Here is a 25,077-nt window from a genome sequence, read left to right on the forward strand (position 1 = left end):
AATAACTGGATCGCTGCTGCTGTCTCTGACCAGGCTCATGGCTATACAGAGAATGAGATTCTAGGATGCAAGCTTCAAAACCGCAGCTCTGAGTGTGAGAAGGGGAGATAATCAGGCCCTTTCTTTGGGGCATAGATCAAAGCTGTTACAAGTAAAACCAACTGTGTCCAACAGTCTAACAAACCCCCTGAGCAGTGCCATCTACAGATAGTGTAACTGGTATGTAGTGCCCCTTATGTCACAATAAGCAGCCATCTGTGGCATATATTTAAAACACAGAAAACTGAAGTACACTCTCACAACTTTAATGTAGAATGTTATGGGTTAAACTCTATCTTATAAAACCAGGGTAACCCATTGACATTTGCCGAGGGTTTCTCTGCATTTTCATCAAGGTAACAAAGAATAGACTGTATCCCTAAAAGTTGGATTTAAGTATAGAAAATACACTTATCATATTTTCAGGGTCTCTTTTATACAATAAATAGGTAAATCAAACCTTTCTTTTAAGAGTCTGCAGTCATGTCACCTTAGCTGTCATCTGAACTCCACTTGCACTTAGAATTGAACATGAGCATCTTTTCACTCCCTTTTCTTACCTGTTGGGTAATATTGTTGAGTGCTATTCATCAGCTGCTGTGTTCTAGACCAGAAACAGGTGTATTTTCAATGGAGAGTGAAGTGATCACTGTACACTTACACTGTTCTTTGGGTTGAAAGATGGTGTATAATCATAAAATTATTATCCTTGTACCTAAACCTCATCCTAAAACCCCTTCATAAATTAGGATTCACGTTTTTGAGAACAAGTCTACCACTAGTAGAGAAATTGATGTTAAGATTGATTTGGCCGACTCTAGGATGTGAGCATTGTGAGAACATAAAATATCTTCTAGGCTATAGTTTCTCTGTTGGATAACTTTTGCTGATGAAGTGTATGTTTGTTATACAGTGTGGGTTAGTGGGATAACTCACAGCTCAAAACTATGATGACAGGAATATATTCATAATGTGAAATCAAACTCCTCATACCCATAGCTGTCTCACTTTATTCCCATGTATTTCTAGCACTTTTTATGGGAAGTGTAATTGTTAATAAGGCTTATTTTTTGTACATTCAGTTTTGGGGAATGGAGGATTCTATTCTGTTTTTGTTAGCATTTTGTCATGTTTTCTATTTGTTACATAGCTAAAAATAGCACTGTACAAAAACAGAACATATGCATGCACTGACATAGGCTTCTTCATCATCACCATCATTATTTCCATTACGGAAGCATCTGAAGGCCTCAGTCCAGACTGGGTCCCAATTGTGCAAGTCTCTGTACAAACACATAGTGAGAGACTATACCTCAATCTAGGGCATCCCTGCCCCCCCAAAATATTCTTTTTACATTGGCATAGCTAACTCAATGGAAAATCCCAGTGGAGACAAGGTACTATAGTGTTTTCTTCAATGTAGCTATTTGAGATCAACCCCAGGTAGAATGTATAGGGTTGACCTTGACTAGCTGTGACAAAGTTTAAAAAAAAAAAAATGACCATGCCTTGTCTCCACATAAATCCTCACTGTATCCAAGTTAACTGTGCATCTAGGATTGAGCATCCAGGTTAGCCTAACTTGCATGCAAGCAGCCACAGTGCAAAGCCTAATCTGAGTTCCTAGGTCCTCACTGATGCTGCGTTTACCCATGTGTGTCACTAGGACTTCTGGGGGAAATCTGTGCTGCAGTGGACTGCAGTGCTCTGTGAATTGTGGGAGAACTTGTCCGCCCTTATGGGCGCACGGGGAAATAGTATTCCAGTGCCTTTCCACCATCTGCACCTGTGTGATTTAGCCTGCATTTCCCCTGCAAAGTGGGTGAGTTACCAGCCTGCGTGAAAGTGGATTTCAGCCTATTGGCCTAGGCGAGCCAGCTAGCCCCAACTGAAAGTGCTGCTAAACTTTGTCAGTGATTTTTTTGTGTTTGTGGATGGGAGTGGGGCTAAGAGCAACACCTGAGTTACGGCCTTGTCTCTGCTATGAAGACACATCCTAGGATTTTTATATCAGGAAAGCTATCTGGAGTTAGGCCTGGCCTACACTAGAAAATTAGGTCGGTCTAACTGTGTCAGTCAAGGATGTGATGATCCACACCCCTAAGCAGCGTTGTTAAACGGGCCTAAATCCCCACTTAAGACAGCACTAGATCAACAGAAGAATTCTTCCATTCACCTGCAGCCTCTTGGCAAGGTAATTACCCGTCAGTGTAGGAAGTGTTTACACTCAAGTGCTAATGTGGCGCAGCTGTGCCACTGTAGCATTTTAAGTCTAGATGAGCCCTTAACTATCTTGATGCAAAACCTCAACTCCTTTATGCAGTGAAACCATAACTTCCACAGACTAGTCAGACCAGGTGTGGGAGGGAAAATGGAGAATGAGAAGTTAAATGATTTGCTCAAGGTCATGCAGTAGGTCAGTGGCAGAACAGGGAATAGAACCCACTTTTTTGCCTTTCCTATCCACGAATCTCAAGACACTTTACAAACAGCAGTTTAGAGCTGCATCCCTCCGGTAAAGAAAGGAAAGAGTATTAATCCCTGAGGCACAGAATGGTGAAGTGACTTGTCCAGGTCACACAGTAAGTTACTGTTAGAGAGGAATAAGGGTCTTGAAAGTTAGATTGCCTGTCCTGGGATTTAGGAGACCCATATTCACTTCCTTGCTCTGCCAAAGACTTCTTTGTGATCTTAGGCAAATCATTTAGTGTCTCAGTTCCGCATCTATAAAAAGGGGATAATGCACTGCCCTACCTCAGAGGGATGTTGTGAGGATAAATACATTAAAATTGTGAGGTGCTCAGATACTAAGGCAATGGGGACCCTATAAGTACCATAGAAACTTACTGGCAGGTCTTGGGAGCCAAAAACAAGAGTTCTGCTTCCTAGGCTCCTTCTATATCAACTAAACTACACTGCCTACTTCTCTTTCATACAAGAGAGAAAATCACTTAAGTGTTTTAGTTTCCAGCTTACAATGTGTTGCTTTATGGGCAATTAAAATAGAGCAAATAGTGTCAGATTTATATCTGTAGCACTTACACCAAAACAACAATGCCAGTTTTGTGGCACTTTGCAATAATCCACTTCCCTCAATGTGAAAATCTGCATGGGAACTGGATTATCCCAAAGTGAAATAGCACAACTGTGTCCTTATCGCTTTTGCTATGCAGTACTTTCAACACTCACTTGATAAAGCTTGGATGCGAGAATGGAAAAACCTTCCACAAGCCTATTTTGTAAAGCACCCAGAAAATTCAATGCAACCACAAGCAAGACACAAACAGCCTCAGTCCAAACTGAGCTCGGGCACCAGAGCTCAGACACCAACACTACAAACTGGTAATGTATCCTGGTACAGTAGATAGGGCTCAGGCCTGGTCATTGAGAGTTTTGAGTTCTGATCCTTAAAGAATCTTCTTTCTATATGGTCTACTAATGTCTGCACTGACTGCGCATAAGTGCCCACGCGATGATGCAGGGCTATAGGCTAGTCCCTGCCTCTTTGAGTGACGTGCCTAATCGATGAGTCCCTGATTCAGCTAAGTGCTTTGCTGAATCAGGGCCAGAATGCACATCTTGTGCAGGACTCGGCTGTCTAGCAAATAGCTTCAAATATTTTATTGATGTCTCTAAATCTAAATGATTAAAAAGATGGTCATCCAAGGCTCTAGGTGCCCAAACACATCATTAATACAATGAAACTCTTACAGCATTGATCATTTCAGCAGGAACTCAGCCAGTCAGCCACCTACATAGACTCCTTTCTACCCTTGCATTGTTCTGGAAAGCCTACTCTCAGCCTTTTCCAAACACCCTATCAAAGTGATGACACTGGCACTGAGCTAGGAAGGCTACCCAATTCGGCCTATTTCAGACCAAGAAGGGGAAGTCCATTCCAGAGTCCTAGGGAGCCCTCGGAGAACACTCTGCTTGCAGCCCCCTTCTCTTTTATAACAAAGGGATCCAGCTTGAACCCCCTTGCTGACTGGAGCTGTAGGAGTATGATGTGGAGAGAGAGAGAGAGGCAATCCCCTTGTAGGCCAGTTTAGCCCATTTAGGACTTATAGGTCATAATCAACATGTTAAGCTTCATCCAGAGCCCAACAGGCAGCCAGTGCAGGCTGTTAGTATGTGCTCCCAGCAAGATGCCTACTCAGTAAATGAGGTGCACCAGCTTCAGCCTCTGGAAGGATTTAAGGTGTATTGTATACAGCACAATAATCACTTCTCTATCTTACCGCTTTTCTTTTTAAAAAGCGTAGGCAATGCTACTTAAATAAAAGGACATTCCGAGAACATCAAGCTTGCAAAATGAAGAATTCAGAAATCTGTGAATGCCAAAGCTATGATTGCTCATGGAACTATAACTCTGCTTCCTTGAACAGATGCATTGCAATGTAAGACCAAATTATCTGCTAGTGTACATGGGTGGCTCCACTGGAGTCACTAAACTCGTACTCATTTACACCAGCAGCAAATTTGGTCCGCAGCCTTTATTTACAGGCTAACATGCTGTTGTTCCTGCCGAAACCCAGCCTTGTGCAGTACAGCAGCTGTCTGGTGCTTAGTGAATGAGACCGGTTTTCCAGATCTGTGCTTGTCTTTGGTCAAATTCTATTACCATTATGTAAATCTGTAGTAAAACCAAATGCACACAGGTGTAACTGAGAACACATTTTTACCCTCAGACTGAGTACAGTGAATGAGGCAGGGGTTCATTTACTGAACGAGGATAAAATATAAATATTGAACATTTCCTAGCCTCATTCACTGGGCACCATTCAGACTGAAAGAAGCAGGTGTTTTCATTTCCATGATCTCAAACAAATATTGGCATAAGACTATATCATAACGCATACCCACAAAGGGGAGAGTTAAGGTTGCATTTTGCCACTTTCTGACTTCACTTTGCAAGTTTAATGTTCTTGTAATGTAGTTTTTATATGGAATACTCTTATAAATGTAAGATTATTTTAGTAAAATGTAGATACCAAGCTGTTCTACAAGCTATACATTACTGGTAGCTAGAAAAAAAATGCAAAAATTTCAACTAGCTCTAATATAACGAACCACTCTCACAATCAAAATGCTGTCACCACAGTCATGTTAAGAACATGTAGAAGACATATTTTTGGCTGAGGATGATGGGGGTCAACCCCTACACATACAAAGGGTGCCTTGGCAGTTAATGTACATAGAGGACCATGGGCTTAGGGTCTGGTTCAAAAGAAGCATGTACACAGTATAAACTACATAGAATTCAGCTTATCTGCTTTGGAATGTTGACGGGCTCAGACAACCCTGGAGCAATTTGAAGCTGTGGTTCCAGGGAGTCTAGGGATTTCAAAGCTGCTTATCTTTCAGATAACTAATTGGCAAAGAGAGAGGCATCAGAGTTTGTCTGCAGCTAGAGAATGGGATCCTATAGTACAGGTTTTCCAAATGTCTCAAACATAGCTATGGAAAGTATGTCTAGTGGTTAGATCAGGGACTGCGAGTCAGGACTTAGCTCTGATTTGCTGTGCATCCCTTAAGTCACTCAGGCCACTTTTTAAAAATTTGTATTGGAAGTGTCTCAGTTTTTGAGAGCTCAGTTTGAGACACCTTGAACTTGATATTTAGAAGTGCTGGGAAATTGCCACTCCCATGTCCTTCAGTTGGAGGTGCAGTTTGCTTAAGCCCCAAGACTGAGACACCCCAAATCCACTGACCACTTTTGAAGTGTTTGTCTGTCACCTTGTGTGCCTCAGATGCCCCAAATTGAAAGCAAGAATACTTACAAGCACAGCAGGAGGGAGGAGCAGCAAGGAGGGAGTGGCACAAGGCTTCATTGTTAATGTTTTGAAGGGGATTTGAAGGCCTTAGATGAAAGGCACTAGAAAAATGCAAAGTATTATCAACAATGCAAAATGTTTAGATTCCTCCGGGCGGGGGGGGGGGGAGGGGAGCATATGAAGAAAATTAGCAAAGAATGGCATCCGATGAAGTGAGCTGTAGCTCACAAGCTTATGCGCTAATAAATGTATTAGTCTCTAAGGTGCCACAAATCCTCCTTTTCTTTTTACAGTGTTTGTATGTTTGTCTTTGGTATCCTTGATGCTTACCTGTGTGAAATGGCCTGGGTTAGTTTTCTGTTAATGGAATCAGGACCTTATCTTCCAAAATGATCTCATTAAAACTAAAAGACAAGCCAGTAGGGGGTGCGAGAGCTGTAATTACAGCCTGGGAGGTCGATGGAAATGTAGTTACACACAATCACCTTGTGTTCTGTGTCCTCGGTAAGTGAATTACCCTTTTAAAAAACACAAATCCCTTTTGCTTGCCTTTTTAACCTCCTTCATAGATGTTTGACCAGTAGCTCTCTCTCATTTTATCTCTGCCGCTGCTGCCTGGTTTGTGGGCTATAAGTAATGCCATTCTTTGAAGACTTCACCTTCAGAGATAAGGGGAGGGGTGGATGAAGAGAAACAGCTTCTTAATGGGAGCTGCAGGTGCGTGGCTGTTGGATCTGAAGGTCATTCTACTGTCTACAGGCCAAAGATTACCCCTATATATGTATGTGCAACAACTCCCACTGAAGTCAAGAGGAGCTGTGTTTATGTACTTGAGGGCCCCTATTGCGACACCACACACACTGCTTGTAGGTGTATTGGCACCACAATAAAAAAGGATCAGGCAGATAATGGGACACTTGTATACTCTTTAACTCTTTCTCACACACACAACCCCCAGCTTCTGAGTTCAGGCTCTGTCAGATGAGTAAAAAGCTTGGCTTCCCTGTTATGCCAATATATAGTACATTGTAAAAGCAGGTATATGTATGTGTGGAAGGCTTAGGCAGCATGTCTAGCAGTAAGAACAGGAGACTGGGAGTCAGGGGTCCTGGATTCTTATCCTGACTTTGCTATAGACATGCTGCATGGCCTTGGGCAAGTCTGTCCTCTCTGCCCCTCGATTTAATAAAATTCACCTTTGTTAAGCACTATGATAAAAAGTGATATGTAGTGATATGCATTTATATAATATGCTGAATCTCAATGTGATTTACCTTGTAAACTCCATCCGAGGTTCACTTCATCTGCCATTGAAATGTATCCACTTACAGGGTGGAACTTGGCAGCTGAAATGTGGTTATGACATTGGAGTCCCTGAGAAGTTGCCAGATAGAACTTTCAGCCCAATAAACCTGGGCTAAATGTAATCCACCAATCTAGAGGTGAAAGTCTGTGCGCCATTACTGACCCTCTGAGCCACCCAATTTCCCTACCAAATGTGCTTTTTTTTTTTTTTTTTTAAACTTATCAGGGTTGGAAGAGACCTCAGGAGGTCATCTAGTCCAACCCCCTGCTCAAAGCAGGACCAATCCCCAATTTTTGCCCCAGATCCCAAATGGCCCCCTCAAGGATTGAACTCACAACCCTGGGTTTAGCAGGCCAATGCTCAAACCACTGAGCTATCCCTTCCCCCCCGCCCGCGTGCCCGCACAGCTAGATGTTGAAAACACAGACTTACTGATTTTCTTATACTGCTATACCACTTTCCGCACAAAACATAGGCAGAGAGCATGTTTTCTATTTTTGCCCTTAGCAACTAAACACTCGTACACAGAAGTACTCCAGAGCAATCAATGGAGTTAACTCCTAATCTACACCAGCAGAAGTAGAATTAGCCTGTTTTCACCCAAGACTCTGTGGTGGTGAATTTGCAGTGGTGTACCATACTGTTTAGCTGCATATCACATTTGCAATCACAACATGTGAGGCATATGCCCCAGTGGATTAAGGGCATGGCTACACTGGAAACTTCAAAGCGCTGTTGTGGGAGCGCTCCTGCGGCAGCGCTTTGAAGTGCGAGTGTGGTCACATGCAAGTGCTGGGAGAGAGCTCTCCCAGTGCTCCTGGTAATCCACCTCCACGAGGGAATTAGCTCTGAGCGCTGGGAGCACAGCTCCCAGCACTCGGAGCCTGTCCACACTAGTGCTTTAAAGCCTTCAAACTTGCTGCGCTGAGGGGGGTGATTTTTCACACCCTGAGCCAGCAAGTTAGAGCGCTACGAAATGTAAGTGTTGACAAGCCCTAAATGTATAAAGTGGCAGAACTGCTGCATTGCACAGGGCTGAATGGCTCATGGAGTCTGGAAAAAGGGTCTGGTGTTTTTCACCTCCAAGTCGTAACTGAAAGTTGATATTTTTGACAGCTCTTTAGTGTAAGTGGGGGGAAAAAAGTGTGTCATTTCAGTCCAATTCCTAGGAGGCAAGTCTCCACAACAGGCAATAACTATCCCCTTTGCAGGCAGTTTAGCAGAGAGGTCAAGGCTGAGTCAAACTCATGAAGACTGTTTTCCCTAGAGGAGACGCTTCTGTCTAGGCCAGGGGTAAAGTATCTGGGCAGCACAACCTGGGGGAACACGCTGCACAGGCAGTATCTGTTTTCTGGATTGATAGAGGGACTGCAGTCTCAGGGACTGTTGATCCAGACCCTTTTATCGGTACTTGAAAAGAATGGACACCTTACATGCGGAGGGGGCCCTCAGAACTCAAAGCTAAAGTAAATGCTGGTAACACACCCTTGCCCTGAAAACAATTCAGTTTATCATTCTATAAATCAAATCTTAACCGTGTCCTGCATTGAGAGCCTTTGCGATGAGGGGCACTATAGCACAGTGCTTTGTGTGGATTGTGGCAGCACATACAGGAATCGCTTACTGCAACACCGCCTCCCCTGCTGTAGAACATGTTAGCTGGTTCAGGAGCTTGTGGCAACACCACACAACAGTTTAGGACAGTAAGGGAGGGGAAAAAGACTGTATCCAATTGAATTTTGGTAGGTAGAATGTAATGATGGTGACTGGCATTTGAGGGTTAACACACCAACTGAAAAGTGCCACAGAAGCATCTTTGAAAGTCGGCACCTCCAGCAGCACAGTGATTTCAGGCACGGGTTCACTCTTGAATCAAGGACCTTGTCTAGACCAGTGGCTCTCAACCTTTCCAAATTACTGTACCCCTTTCAAGAGTCTGATTTGTCTTGCGTACCCCCAAGTTACACTTCACTTAAAAAATTACTTGCTTACACAATCAGTCTAAAATTTTAAAAAGTGTCAGAGCACACTATTACTGAAAAATTGCTCACTTTCTCATTTTTACCATATAATTACAAAAATAAATAAATTGAAATTTAAATACTGTACTTACATTTCAGTGTACAGTGTATATAAAGTAGTATAAACAAGTCATTGGATGAAACTTTAGTTTGTACTGACTTCACTTGTGCTTTTTATGTAGCCTGTTGTAAAACTGGGCAAATATCTAGATGAGGTGACATATCTCCTGGAAATCCTCTGCGTACCTCAGGGGTACATGTACCCTGGTTGAGAAACACTGGTCTAGACTAGGATTTAAGATATATTAGCATGTGTTTACTAGATTTTTTTTTCTTTTTTTTTAATGTTAGCTTAGGCAAGGCACGCAGACTTTAATGCATGCTAAACTGGTTGAGCTGACACCTAGAGGGGAAGATGGGCTTTAACGGGACCAGCGTAGAACATGTTCAGGTATGCACTGCCGTGTCTACACTAAACTTTTGATACATGTTCCTTAGCATGTATTAGCGAACATCACCCCCTTTTAAATCCTAGTCTGGGACAGAGTGCTGCTTAATGAATCATCAACACCTGGGTTTGCCTTGAAGCTCTCCTATCCTAGTTCAGCAGAACCTTTTTCATTCAGATTGAATTGGAACCATGGAATGTATTCTGATCAATAAAATGTTGAATCGTGCTTTTCCTTGTCAAGGCACCTCACAAATTGGGGAGGGAGCAGTCTTTCACGCAAGTGATGCAAAGCGAGTAACATAACTGAAATGGAGAGGGGCCGATGAGGAGTTTCACTATACCGGTTTGACATGACCCGGCTTATATAGTTGTTTGGAGTTTTGTAGCTGTGTTGATCCAAGGATGTTAGAGAGACAACGTGGGTGAGGTAATAGCTTTAGTTGGCCCAACTTCTCATGGTTAGAAAGGACAAGTTTGCAAACTTTGCAGAGAGTTGTAGAAGAGCTCCGTCACTTCCACCAACTGAAGTTGATCCAATAAAACATCGCCTCGCCCACCTTGTCTCTCCCAGTTATATAGTGAGAGATCAAAATGACAGCTGCAGGTCAGTTTCTTAACAGGGGACTCAAATGGATTTAGGAAGGATAAGAGTGTGATGCAAGGACACTTGTGTTTAAGGTATAGGACTGGGAGTCAGGAGAGCTGGCCTCCATTCCCAGCTCCACCCCATTTTCTGCATGATGTTGGGCAAGTCACTGCCCTTCTCTGGGCTGGCTTCCCCATTTGTAAAATGAGACCATGATACTTGCCTAGCACATGGGGAGAAGAGGGGTGTTGTGTGGAGCTAAAATAATGTCTGTAAATTGCTTTGAGATCTCTGGCAGTATGATGACTAAGAAATACAAAAGGATTTTTTTTCCTCTCCTGCTGGTAATAGCGCACCTTACCTGATCACTCGTTACAGTGTGTATGGTAACACCCATTGTTTCATGTTCTCTGTGTATATAAATCTCCCCACTATATTTTCCACTGCATGCATCCGATAAAGTGAGCTGTAGCTCACAAAAGCTTATGCTCAAATAAATGTTAGTCTCTAAGGTGCCACAAGTATTCCTTTTCTTTTTACAAAGTGTTCTGAACATCATAAACAATGCTTGTTTAACAATAGAGTTGGTTCCCTTCCCCCAGATGAAGTGTCTAAAAAGAAATGTTTATCTAATCAATTTATGCCATTAAAACCTGGGTTAGCATGGTAACACCCTGTTAAAGAGAGACCCAATGATTCTATTACTGTGTAATGTTTCCCTAAACAAAAACTCACTGCTGTAGTGACTATTGTATTGTCTCTAAAAAAGAAAAGGAGTACTTGTGGCACCTTAGAGACTAACCAATTTATTTGAGCATGAGCTTTCGTGAGCTACAGCTCACTTCATCGGATGCATACCGTGGAAGTGAGCTGTAGCTCACGAAAGCTCATGCTCAAATAAATTGGTTAGTCTCTAAGGTGCCACAAGTACTCCTTTTCTTTTTGCGAATACAGACTAACACGGCTGTTACTCTGAAACCTGTATTGTCTCTGATATTCATATAGCTATAGTCTGTAAACCTGTTAAAATTTCCTAAATAAGACATAGTTAAAAAAAACAAAACAAAAAAAAAAAAACTGGGTTAGCACAGGTAATAAATGTATCTCCCACGACACAGAAACCTTCTTTAAAATTGAAAAATAAATCGGACATACCTATCTGAACAGTAATAATAAAATTAAGAACTTGTATAGTGCTTTCCATCTTCAAAGCACTTTACAAACATAACTAATTTAATCTAGGCCCTATACATAAACAAAGGTGCGTAACCAAATAACCGGGAGCAATACAAAGATTTTATCTTTGTTTCTTTTAGGAGGTCCAAAGACATGTTTGCACTTAAGGGCACTGCAGCTGTGCCACTGTAGAGCCTATAGTGCAGGCCCTTCCTACATGAGTGGAAGAGGTTTTTTCCATCAAAGTAGATAATCCACCTTCCCAAGCGATGGTAGTGAAGTTGATGGAAGCATACTTCATTGACCCAGCTGCATCTACACCCAGGGCTTAGGTTGGTTTAACAATGGTACTCAGGATGTGAATTTTTCCTCACACCTTAGCAATGTAGCTAGGTCGAGCTAAATTTTAACTGTAGGCCTGCAACAAGAGACATTTCTTTGACTACCGTGATTTGGCAAAAATCAATTTTGAAAACAGCCTTGTCCAGGCAGATCCCCCTCATAGAGAACATTGACATTTTAAATCATTCTATTTAGAAACTCTTTTTTGCCTCAGACATGACAGGCATTCTCTTATACCTCATCTGCACTAGCATTGTTCAGGAAATCTCCGACCATGGCAGCTACGCTGGAAGTTTTAGTGTAGATTGGCTTCTTTAAAATTTTTTTAAAAAATCAATCGTTATAAAATGAACACACCCATCTAAACAGTAATAATCTTAAGAACTCATATAGTGCTTTCCATCTTCTCACCCTGCTCTGAGGTCAGGATCAGGCCCAGAATTTTTATTTCTTTAAATTTCACATGCTGCTAATTCCCCATGCTGCTAATTCCCCTATCTAAAGGCAGAGTGCTCTGCCTAAAACATCACCATTTGATGCTGTGGAAATGATTTTAATAAAAATAACAGTGATGCTTCCTACATACACTGCATCTTTCATTCAAGGCTTGCAAAATGGCTTACAATTATTTGAATAGGATTGATCCCCGTTTTACAGAGGGAATGTGAGCTGGAGGCAACTTAAGTGATTCACCACAAAGACTACACTGAGTCAGGGCAGAGCAGAGAATGGAACCCAGGAGGTCTAATGCCTTCTCCGATGCTCTACCAACTAGGTCAGTGGTTTTCAAACTTTTGTACTGGTGACTCCTTTCATGCAGCAAGCCTCTAAGTGCGACACCCCCCCCCCCCCTTATAAATTAAAAACACTTTTAAATATATTTAACACCATTATAAATGCCGGGGGCAAAGCAGGGTTTGGGGTGGAGGCTGACACCTCATGACCCCCATGTAATAACCTCACGATCCCCTGAGGGGTCTTGACCCCCAGTTTGAGAACCCCTGAACCAGATGCACTAATCAGGAGGATGCTGACCATATAGGCCTCTAAACCAGGGCTAACTTAAGAGGATTTGAAACAAGAAACTGCCCAGGATGATGAAGTGACAAAATCTTACATGCTCCCATCTTCCCCTTTTTAATGATCTCTAGTCTATTCTGGTTTGGGGAATTTAAAGTCTCCTCATTAAAGGACTGGATAGCCATCCTTAATAAAATGAAGGTTCATCCACTTTGACAGCTACGTCAAATCCAGGAGGCACTCTAGTTCTTCCACTCCATTGAAAACAAGGCTTCATTCTCTCTTCGGCTAGCACCATTTCCTGCAATTGAGCTATTTAAGGATCCACATTTCTGTAATACTACCAAGCTTACTACTTGAAGAAAAGCTACCTCTGTACAGGCAGGTCTCCCTTTAAATTTAAATTAAACCTTTCATTAGGACTCAGCTCTGAAATGCGATTAGAGAGACAGAATAGTGGGTCTTCCTGTGTGTCCCTAACTCTCTCTGCCAGGGCTGAATGGGGTCTACTGGGCTAATGAATTTATTTGATTGGCTAAAATAGGATTTGTAAGCAAAGGAAGCAAACCTGCTGACTAAGGAGAATTTGTACATAGTCACTTTTCATAGGTTTTTAAGCCACAAGGAACCCCTGTGATCTGACTTCCTGCTTAGCACAGGTCATGGAATCTTCCACAGTAATGTTTGTGTCAAGTTCAGTGTTGCCAACTCCTGTGATTGATATTTTTTTTTTTTTGGTCATGAGTGTTTTCCTTAAAGCTCCAGCTCCTGGAGCCAAGTGGATATACGATGATTTGAGCCTTAATTCTTAAAGACAAAGTAAGTTTCCAGCCCCCTGGCTGCAGAGACAGCTTCAAAATGTGACCTTAGTGCACCCTAAAGCAGAGGTTCTCACAACAAATTTTTAGGTGGCCTCAGAGTACAACCACCAACTCTTGCTGGTGGCCACTCTCACAATTTTTCCTAAAATACTTAATTAACTTTAGGAAAAACAAACACATGTGCACATCTACATGTCCAAATCATTGTAATTTATTTATGTAGGACTTTTTTTGCAGACTCAATATTAAAAATGTACAGTTGCCTCTATTCTTTACTGGACCTAAACAGAATAGAAACACAAATAAGGTGCTTTGCACACTCTTGTCTTTTTTACTTGTTGCTTCTTTTGCGGTTTTTTTGGTTGCTTTTTTTAAAGACTTGCTAGAGAGTAAGTCTCTTGTGAAAAGTGCTAACAACGAACACACAAATATCACTTTTCACAGCAGAGATGGTATGGAGGCAGTGGAGCCAGTGACAATGGGGCACTAGGGGAGGCAGTGGGGGCCAGGGTGATATGTGGGGGTGAGCTTGGGGCCAAATCCCATCACCACACAGTCAGGGAACACAGCCTGGAGCCTGCCACCTAAGGGCTGAAGCCCGACCCCACTGCCCCCCGGGAAGGTGAGGAACTCACTGGCTGCCTGCTCCTCCAGCTTTAGCCTCCAGAGAGGGACATGGCCCAACCACTACTGACAGCTTTGGAGGAGGGGCTGATGCTTTGCCGCACTTGAGAAACACTGCCCTAAAGGCTCAAAAAGCAGAAGGCAAATAAAAACATCAGATCTATTATTTTTTTCATAAACTCATGATTTTAAAGCCAATCTCATGATTTTTGGTGAGCCTGACTCAGGATTTTTGAACAGTTGTGGCTGGCAATACTGCACTAGTCATAACTTTCTGGTCATAACTATGCTTGAAAGCACTGAAGTTGGCATGCTAAAGTCTAGTGCAATCTCTCAGCTGATTGCGATTCAGAAGCTATTTTTTGCCACCAAAAATATCTATATATATATTTACTGGCCTTGAACAGGCTTTATCAAGGCTTTAATCCTGGAGTAACAGGGTCACTGGAATTTCAAGTACCCTGTCATCCACCCCGGCTCAGGGCGGGTCTAATCAACATGGTGCCAGCAGCTACTGGCCCATCTCTAATGGAGTCCAGTATTGCAAACACCAGTGGAGCTGACGTAATGCTAGTGCTGAGAAGACTTGGGTGTAGAATGGTACTAGTTACAATCTTTTTAAAGGTTTCAGAGTAGGAGCCATGTTAGTCTGTATTCACAAAAAGAAAAGGAGTGCTTGTGGCACCTTAGAGACTAACCAATTTATCTGAGCGTAAGCTTTCGTGAGCTACAGCTCACTTCATCGGCTCTTTTTAAAAACTGTCACTGCTTAACAGGGACTTTTCTTCACTGAGGATGGTGACATTTCCAGTTGTGTTCTCATAGGGAGCTCTTTGGTCTACATTTACTTGGATTCTCTTAATGGCAAGCAAAATAAAGGATAGGTTTCACTCCTAAATGTAAAAAGAAAAGGAGTACTTGTGGCACCTTAGAGACTAACGCATTTGTTTGAGCATAAGCTTTCGTGAGCTACAGCTCATTTCATCGGATGCATGCAGTGGAAAATACAGTGGGGAGATTTTATATACACAGAGAACATGAAACAATGGGTGTTACCATACACACTATAACGAGAGTGATCAGGTAAGGAGAGCTATTACCAGCAGGAGAGAGAGAAATCTTTTGTAGTGTAATCAAGGTGGTCCATTTCCAGCAGTTGACAAGAATGTGTGAGGAACAGTGGGGGGAGAGGAGGGATAAACCTGGGAAATTTTTTTACTTTGTGTAATGACACATCCACTCCCAGTCTTTATTCAAGCCTAATGTAATGTAATCCAGTTTTCAAATTAATTCCAATTCAGCAGTCTCTCATTGGAGTCTGTTTTTTAAGTTATTTTGCTGAAGAATTGCAACTTTTGGATCTATAATCGAGTGACCAGAGAGACCGAAGTGTTCTCTGACTGGTTTTTGAATGTTATAATTCTTGACATCTGATTTGTGTCCATTTAGTCTTTTATGTAGAGACTGTCCAGTTTGGCCAATGTACATGGCAGAGGGGTATTGCTGGCACATGATGGCATATATCACATTGGTAGATGTGCAGGTGAACAAGCCTCTGATAGTGTGGCTGATGTAATTAGGCCCTATGATGGTGTCCCTTAAATAGATATGCGGACACAGTTGGCAACGAGCTTTGTTGCAAGGATAGGTTCCTGGGTTAGTGGTTTTTGTTGTGTAGTTGCTGGTATTTGCTTTAGGTTGTGGAGCTGTCTGTAAGCGAGGACTGGTCTGTCTCCCAAGATCTATGAGAGTGATAGGTCGTCCTTCAGGAGAGGTTGTAGATCCTTGATGTGTAGGAGAGGTTTTAGTTGTGGTGTAAAGGTGATGGCTAGTGGTGTTCTGTTATTTTCTGGCTTTTTTTCTCTCTCCTGCTGATAACAGCTCACCTTACCTGATCACTCTCGTTATAGTGTATATGGTAACACCCATTGTTTCATGTTCTCTGTGTATATCTAATCTCCCCACTGTATTTTCCACCACATGCATCCGATGAAATGAGCTGTAGCTCACGAAAGTTTATGCTCAAATTTGTTAGTCTGTATCCACAAAAAGAAAAGGAGTACTAACACGGCTGCTACTCTGAACTCCTAAATGTGAGGAGCTGATACCTATATCTGCAAAGGTATGGTTTGACTCAATATTTATGCAATGTAGCTGATATGGTACAGGTGGGTCCCATTGTGCACTTGAAGACTGTTGCCACAGACAAGTTTGAATGAATGCAAATAATGATTACTAGTGATAAATTGTGCAAATCTGGCAAAGCTTCAGATGCTAAAGTCTTGAAACAGTGAGCAGGGGTAAGGCGGAAAAGGTATGCTGCTATTTACAAATGGTTACAGCTCCTGGAAATTATTTGATTATAGGACTGGCATATGGTCTGTCACTCTCTCAGGAGAATAATTCTTAAAAAAAACAAAAACAAAAAAACCTAGTCCATAGTCAGCTTAAAGATAACTTTAGGAGGTCAAGCCCCCCAAAAGCTTGAAAAGATACTACATAGATATGATAGCAACAAGAAGGTTTTGTGTGTGAGAGTGAGGAGGTCTTGATATGCATGGAATGTGGATGTATATCTATTGCATGCATGCATTCAGTGCACATCCATGGTGGCCATGCATGCAAGGCTTGATTCTCCAATCCATTGCACCTGCTGATTTGGTAAAAATTCTACCACATCACAAATTATTCACTTATGCGGTTCATTAAGAGTGTTTTACACTCCCTTTGCACAAGTATAAATGATGGCACAACGTGTGTAAGACGGTTGGTATAGACTGACCTTCTTGCATGAAACCTTCTTGTTCCTGTGGTATCTGTTGTGCATCTACTTTGAAAGTGTGTGGGTGGAGGGGTGTGTGATATCAGACCCTTCTTCCTAACACTATACTCACTGGAAAGGAGCACTGGGTGTCTGTGTCGCTTCTTCCTAACACTGGACTGAGGGGGGGGGGGGGAGTGTATGTGAGGAAGAAGTCCTACCAGGAAGTGTTCCCTGAGACACGTTTACGTAAGTGTCTGTTAGGTGTGGACCCTGAAAACCTGTGGATATCCGCGGACCACGGTTGCAGATGGACGCGGCTCTAAACTTCATGTAGTTTTTGCCTCTTCCTCTCTGAAGCACCTGGTAGCGCCCGCTCCCCAGGCCCGGGGCCGAGCGCGAACAGCCTCCAGGTCTGGGACGGCGGGGGCAGGCGGACGACGGATGCTGTGGCGACGCCTCTGCCGATGCCGGCTGGGTTTCCCTCCCCAGCGGGAGCCCCCCCCCCCCCCCGCGCGGGCGCGCGCGGGCGCTGCCCGGGAGCGCGCAGGGCGGAGCCGGGGCCGGCGCTCACACACCAGGCCGCTGGCGCGCGCGCCCGCTCTCACGAGCGAAGCCGGCGAGGCGGGGGGCGGGGCCTCGCTCCCTTCTTTAGGCGGCGGGAAGCGGCGCCCGCAGTCGCAGCTCTGCGGGGGCAGCAGCAGCAGCGGGCCGGGAGTCGCTCGGGCGGGCGGGGAAGCCGCGGAGTCGCCGGTGCAGCAGCAGCAGGAGGAGTCCCCGCCGCGGCGCAGGACACGTGGCAGCCCCGAGTGAGACCGCGCGCCCCGGCACCGCCACCATGGGCAAGGGGGTGAGTGTGCGGGAAGCCCGGCGGGGCGGGCCCTTTGGCGCGCGGGCCCGGCCCGGCTCCAGGCGGGCGTGGCCCGGCCCGGCCCGGGGGCGCCTCGTGGCTTCGCCGAGGCCCGGCGGCGGCGGCCGGGAAGGAGGGAGGCGCCCCCAACGGGCGCCACACGCCGGGGCCGCCGCTGTTCCGCCAGGCGCCCGCCCGCCCGCGGGGCCCGGAGCTACGCGCCGGGGCGCAGTGCCCGTTGTGCGGCCGGGGCGGGGGCGCGACGTCGGAAGGGGCCGGTGGGCTCGGCCCTGGTTCCCGGGGGTCTGCGGGACCCTAGGCAGGCAATGAACAGCCGGCGTTGGGGGGGGGCGGTCACGCCAGGGGTCCGGCCGCGTTGATGCCGGGCTCTAACTTTACGCGATGAATAAGCCGCTAGGGGGTGGGGGGGGGGGTGTGAGAGACACACAGACACACACACAGAGAGAGCTGGTTTTTAAAGGAGCGGTACAACTATACAGTTTGTTTCCTTGAAAGACATCCGATCGCTTTAGGCATACAGGGGGAGGTTTCGGTTTTTGAAACTGATCTTAGTTTAAATCCTAACACTTAAAAGAATGAAATTTGCTCTAACACGAGTAAAAGCTGCATAGGAAGAAAATGGGGGTGGGGGGGGGAGGGAGTAAAGACCTTAATCTAATGTTTAAGCTATTGTAGAAACCTGGTGAGCAGATCAGTCTGTTAAAATGGAGAGTGCCCCATCTGACCAGGTTCTGTGTAACATTTCTGATAACTTTACTTTTTTTCCCCTCTTTTCCCCTTCATTGGGTCTGTGGCTAACAAATTGGCCAAGTTTTTCAGGTTGTTATAAAGGGCCTTTGCCTGTGGATGGTGTGGGTGAATGCATGTTCCAGGTTGAAGGTTATACTAGCAGTCCCCAGGTCAACATGGAAAAGAAATCTTAGTTGTATGGTAACCTTATCAGATGCCCTTCTGGAGCTAAACTTGAAAGTATGGTCATTTAAATATCTTCTGGCTATTATAAAAGTACTTTAAGGAGTGTAAAGTACAAGGCCCAGAGGGGAAAGTTTGCATGGTAATAGGTACTGCTTGTTTAGCAATAGTAACCAGAGCCAGTGATAAAAAGGGGAGGGAAGGAAGGTAGGTGTTCAGGATTGAGAAACTCATTGCATCACACCAAACCTGTTAACTGTTAGCATGGTATAACACAGTGCTTTACGTAGTTTTCCTCTCTTGGGTAAGGGGCTGGATCAGGGGCTGGATCGGCATTTTTGATTCCTTTCAGATTGCCAGGTTGTAACTGGCAATGAAAAGAGCTTCTTATGGCTGATTATTCATAATAATAAAAATCCCTTAATAATAAATAATAAAAATAGTAAGGTTGAGTGAAGCCAAGAAAGCAAAAGCCAAGACTTTTGGAACAGACAGAGAAGAACTTTGTGTCTTAAAGCTAGCATAAAGGAAAAACCCTCCCTAGTTGATCATTTAGACTCAGATTTAAAAATAAAAAGCATTGTCTGTTTTTAATCTGAATATTTTAGATGGTGTACAGGTAACTATGTGGAGGGAAACTTTTTTTCTATTAAGGTTCTTAAAACATTTCCTGAAAGGTTCTAAAATGACTCTGCTTATTTAGTAATAATATTTAGCAGCTACAGTGGTCTGTTTCCAAAGTGCTGTACAAATATTGACTGACCTAACGTTGGATTGATCAGTGCCATTTAGCAGTCACAATGTTGACGTAAATACTTGAATGGTAGGAGAGCCATGACAACACAAGACTGTGCAGACACTAATTAAAAAAGAAAAAAATCAGCAAAGTCCTGTTATTTAGTAGCCCAGAAAAAACATTGGAGCGTATAATGTATCTCAATCTGTTAGGTTGTTTAATTATTTACAGTTGTCCAAAAGGGTAATTGGCACTACAAACTTCGTGGCCACTGTAACTAGGTACAGTTAATCTACTGTATTATGTAAATTGGTTTTGTAAAGCTCCTGACTCAAACACGTTGTCAGAACATCCTGTAGAAACTGTTCACTGCAGTTATAGCCCAAAGGCCAGAGTGGGGGTGGATTAAGGTGTTCTGAGTGGTGGGGGTTGTGTTGGATATTTTAATGTTTTGTATTCTATATAAGAACTTAAAAATGTAAAGTGACACAGGTTATGCATATTAAGACTGTTTTTGACCTAGTATTGAAACTTAAAACGAAGGAGCAAGGAGGGGTACTAATGGAAAATCTGTGACAGAGTAGTTAGTTTGTGTGTATGTGTGTGTGTTCTTAGTCAGAATGTGTGTACTATCTTGTGACTTTGCAACACTGTTCTATTGAATGTGTCAAATCAGAGCCTGTTAAAGCAAGGGATATGAAATGGAACTAAGTGAGGAAAGACTGGTTTAACCACAAATATTGTTCACCCATCTTTGCTTGGTTTATCCAAACAGGAAAAGGGTTTTTTTGGTTTTTTTTTCCCCCTTTTTCTTTTAACCAAGTGTCAGTTCATGGGAAGGGAGAACTGTGCTCCTTATAACTGCTATATATGGGGAAGGTAGGGGGTATGAAAAGAAGCTGATGGAAACAGCCACTCTACTTACATGGTAGTGAGGGAGGAGGAATCTGATGACTGGCTGCTTTGCTGGGTTTTCAGCCAAATAGTACAGCTGTCAGGAGCTCAGCTCTTGTCCCCTCAAGACACACAGGATTGTGAGGAACAGAGGTAGCCAAGAGACTGTCTCATTCTCTGTATTATCCCGAACTGCTTTTTATACCATCTTGCCTGAAAATTGCCTAAGGAGGAGCAGCAGCTTACTCTGTTACTTTTCCCCTCTGCTTCCTTTTTTTAAACTGGTTGTAGGATACACTCACTGAAGCATACAGTTTCACCTCTGGAAGTGAGACTCAAAATTGAAGCCTGCTCAGCCCTGGCTAGGCTTCGTTTCTTGCCAGAAACTAGCAAAATTTGGGGGGAACAGACCAGCTGAGAAAAGGGATCTTTCAAAAGCAGTTACTGATTTGTGGGTGCCCAAATTGACCCCTTAAAAAGGCACTGACTTTCAGAAGGTGCTCTGTACTTCCAGAAAATCAGGCCCCTGTAAAGTGTTGAGTTGGGCATCACTTCGTACTTTTGAAAAAGTTGGCCAACATGATGATCTCCATTTTGCTTTATCTGTTTGTTTGACTCTACATGGCAAGTAGTGTGCTCTATATTGTCTTGAATATTGGAGCCTATTTGTGCTGTCCTACAGCAAGAACAAATCATGCTTCACATTAGGACAGCCCCACAAATCAGGAAGGACTGCTCAATCATGAGTTTTCTGGGTTTCAGAAGCCAGCTCTGCTTATGATTCTGATGAAAATAGTTCCATGGAACACAGAGGGTTATCTAGCATTTGCTGTCTTTTTATTCCATGAATGGCCCAGCTTTTGAACACAGCTAGTTTTAAGTGTGGCTTCCACATACTTCTTTCCATAAAGGGGGAGGGAGAAGTTGAGTATAGGACTGAAAACAGCAAGTCTGCTCATTGTGTCTAAGTGGGGTGTAATGAGGTCTCCCTAGCCATTCCGTAAAACTTCTGTGGCAGTGTGCTAGTCATTCATAGCAGTGGCTCTCAATCTTTCCAGACTACTCTACTCCTTTCAGGAGCCTGATTTGTCTTGAGTACCACCAAGTTTCACCTCACTTAAACTACTTGCTTACAAAATCAGACATAAAAATGTCACATCACACTATTATGAAAAATGTGCTTATTTTCTCATTTTTACTATATAATTATAAATCAATTGGAATATAAATTTTGTACTTACATTTCAGTGTATAGTATAGAGAACAGTATAAACAAGTCATTGTATGAAATTGTAGTTTGTACTGACTTCGCTAGTGCTTTTTATGTAGCCTGTTTGTTTGTAAAACTAGACAAATATCTAGATGAGTTGATGTACCCCCTGGAAGATGTTTGAGTACTCCCAGGGGTACCATACCAGCTGATTCAGAGTAACCATGTTGTACTGTAAAATCAGAAGCCGGAAGCTGAACATTCAAACTTGGCTTTTTTTGAGAGGGCAGAAGGGGAAAGGCTAGCTATAGCATTTCCTAAATTTGATGAGGGGCAGTTTTGCTGTCCATCACTGGGAAAGTGGTCCTTGCCCATGACTGGAGAATACAATTACTGGAAACTGTCTTTGAGGCAGCAGGACAGTAACTCATTCTGCCTTGTGCCATACTGTTCATAATGTAAATATCAAGAGGAGGTCTCCAATCCTTCTTTTTTTTTTTTAAACTCTGGCTCTCATCATGCATCACTTCAATCAGCATAGATTGAGACCTTATAGAATGGTACATCTGAATGTCTCTTCTGCTGCCCTTCTCCCCCGCCAAGAATCATTGCTTTTGTTGTTTACAGTGTCTACCATAACCTGCTCTGTTAGGCTTCCTGCTCTCCTTTATTTGGGACCCAACATAGTCACAGATCTGGGCTGTGTAAAGCCTATAAAGCTCTGGCTAAGAAGCTCTGACTGGACCAGTGGAAAACAGGGACATTTCCCAACCTCTTGTAGGGATAGTTTCCTTGTGGATCACTGTCATTTGGCGAAATCAGGGGTAGTCAATTCCTTTTTGTCAAGGTCCAAATTTCTTGATCAAAGTATAGTCAAGGTCCAGACTCCAGAAAAACATTTTTCACACCGCAGTAACAAAAAGTAAATAAGATTTCACAGTCTAGTCAAATGCAACTGGCAGTCTGCATTTGGCCCGCTGTCTGCCTATTGGCTACCCCTGGGCTAAGTGAAACACCTGAAGTGTGGGTGCTTTGCAACTATAAGGGCTTGGAACTTTTCACTTGTGAAAATTGAAAACCTAAGTACCTGCAATTCTCGCTGAATTTTGTAGGTGCTCAAGTACATCTGAAAATTAGGCCAACTTCAGTGCAGTCTTAATTTATGTAGAAACTGCTGATTTAGGCCTCCCCTCCCCACCCTGGCTAGGGGTAAATCCCATTTTCAATCCCTAACCAGATTATCACACTCAAATATAACTGTGTTTAAGACCACTTGCAGAAACTGTGCCTAGCTGCTGTAGCTTTAGGTTCAGGGTGAGAGCAGAATGGGATTTAGCGATTAATAACAAGAATTTTTGTTAAACTGGGGACGCATTGCTGGGAAGTAACAGAGGAGGAGAAGGACCTTGGAGTATTGGTTGATCACAGGATGACTATTAGCTGCCAATGTTATATGGCCATGAAAAAAGCTAATGTGGTCTTGGGATGCATCAGGCGAGGTATTTCCAGTAGAGATAAGTAGTTGTTAGTACCATTATACAAGGCACTTGTGAGACCTCATCTGGAATATTGTGTGCAGTTCTGGTCTCCCATGTTTAAGAAAGATGAATTCAAACTGGAACAGGTACAGAGAAGGGCTACTAGGATGATCCAAGGAATGGAAAACCTGCCTTATGAAAGGGGACTCAAAGAGCTTGACTTCTTTAGCCTAACCAAAAGAAGGCTATGAGGAGATATGATTGCTCTCTGTAAATATATCAGAGGGATAAATACCGGAGAGGGAGAGGAATTATTTAAGCTCAGTACCAATGTGGACACAAGAACAAATGGATATAAACTGGCCATCAGGAAGTTTAGATTTGAAATTAGATGACGGTTTCTAACCATCAGAGGAGTGAAGATCTGGAACAGCCTTCCAATGGAAGCAGTGGGGGCAAAAGACATATCTGGCTTCAAGACTAAGCTTGATAAATTTATGGAAGCGATGAGATGGGGTAGCCTAATTTTGGCAATTAATTGATCTTCAACTATTAGCGGTAGATATGCCCAATGGCCTGTGTTGGGATGTTAGATGGTGTGGGGTCTGAGTTACTACAGAGAATTCTTTCCTGGGTGTCTGGCTGGTGAGTCTTGCCAACATGCTCAGGGTTCAGCTGATCACCATATTTGGGGTCGGGAAGGAATTTTCCTCCAGGGCAGATTGGCAGAGGTCCTGGGGGTTTTTCGCCTTCCTCTGCACAGGTCACTTGCTGGAGGATTCTCTGCACCTTGAAGTCTTTAAACCAGGATATGAGGACTTCAGTAGCTCAGACATAGGTTAGAGGTTTGTTACAGGAGAGGGTGGGTGAGATTTTGTGGCCTGCGTTGTGCAGGAGGTCAGACTATATGATCATAATGGTCCCTTCTGATCTTAAAGTCCATGAATGGTGTCCATGTTTAGATTGGAAAATCTCCATACTTAAAAACGAACATTCAATAAATGAGTAGAAATGGGAATTGTGAGTCAGAGCAGTATGAGATCTGAATTATGCTTTCAGTTTAAACTGCTAGATTGAATTGGCTTTTTGATGTGTAGGCCTTGCAAGGACCACTCAGTATATTTTACTCATTCAAACAGGATTCTGGGCAGCATGGTTGGGTCAGAGTGCCCTCAGGATGTGGCTTGGATTGGGGTGGGGGGTGGAATACAGGGCTGAAATGAGCAAGTTAACCTACAGCTACTTTCTGAATAGGCAGAATTACAAAAGTATTATGGAAAGTAATGTGAAGCAGACAGATTTTACACAGTACTGTGCACCCCGCCCTGTATGTACATTTGGAAATCACACTTGCCTTTTAAGCTTCAGGAAGATCATGAAATGTACATTGTGTACAGCAGAGGGTAAACGCCTAGTATCAATTCATAATTTAAAGTCAAATTTGTGTCAGACTGGAGGATGTGGATTGAAATTATGGCAACTTTTTCTGTACTCTGAAAATATCTTTCAAGTTGCCTTGTTGCAGATTCTTGTGATCTTGGAATGTCAGTACTTACAAGTTCAGTGCTGTTCTAAGCATGTAACACTGCTTCCACCTTTTTTAAAAAATGTGGTTTTAGTATGATGAAGACAATGTCAAGAATGCTGACAATCTTTAGCTGTACTTCATTCTTTACAGATAAAAGAGGAGGTAAAGGACAAGTTCCACTCTATTCGTTAAAAATAACCTGCAGTGTTCTTTTGACTGTTGCACAGCTCTCCTATGGCTGCATGCAGAAGTATGAACATAAATTCTCACCTCTAGTAAAGAAGGGAATATGGTTCCTTATGGAATCTTTTCTGTCAGTGTCGGCAATGAAAATAGACTGCTTGGTTTCACTTGTTTAGTTTATGGTCAGTTTTACGTTCAGATGTACAGTGTAACTTAATGGTTTTCAACCTTTTTTTCATTTGCAGACTCCCAAAAAAAAAAAAAAAATTTCAGATGGAGTTGCAGATCCCTTTGGAAATTTTAGACATAGTCTGCAGACCCCCAGGGTCTGTGGGCCATAG

At 43.2% G+C, this 25,077-nt stretch overlaps 1 protein-coding gene across 1 annotated transcript in view; it reads left to right on the top strand.

The window, feature by feature from the left end:
- Positions 1 to 17,594: 17,594 nt before the first annotated feature.
- The window catches only part of ATP1A1 (ATPase Na+/K+ transporting subunit alpha 1), a 33,012-nt gene continuing 25,529 nt past the window's right edge, over positions 17,595 to 25,077 (top strand). Inside the window, exon 1 of the mRNA XM_084630689.1 lies at positions 17,595 to 17,774. Coding sequence (XP_084486815.1) covers positions 17,763 to 17,774 — 12 coding nt within the window. The 5' untranslated portion in view covers positions 17,595 to 17,762. The remainder of the gene's footprint in view (positions 17,775 to 25,077) is intronic.

This window comes from Lepidochelys olivacea (assembly GCF_965140295.1).
Source record: "Lepidochelys olivacea isolate rLepOli2 genome assembly, chromosome: 1".
Lineage (NCBI taxonomy): Eukaryota > Metazoa > Chordata > Testudines > Cheloniidae > Lepidochelys > Lepidochelys olivacea.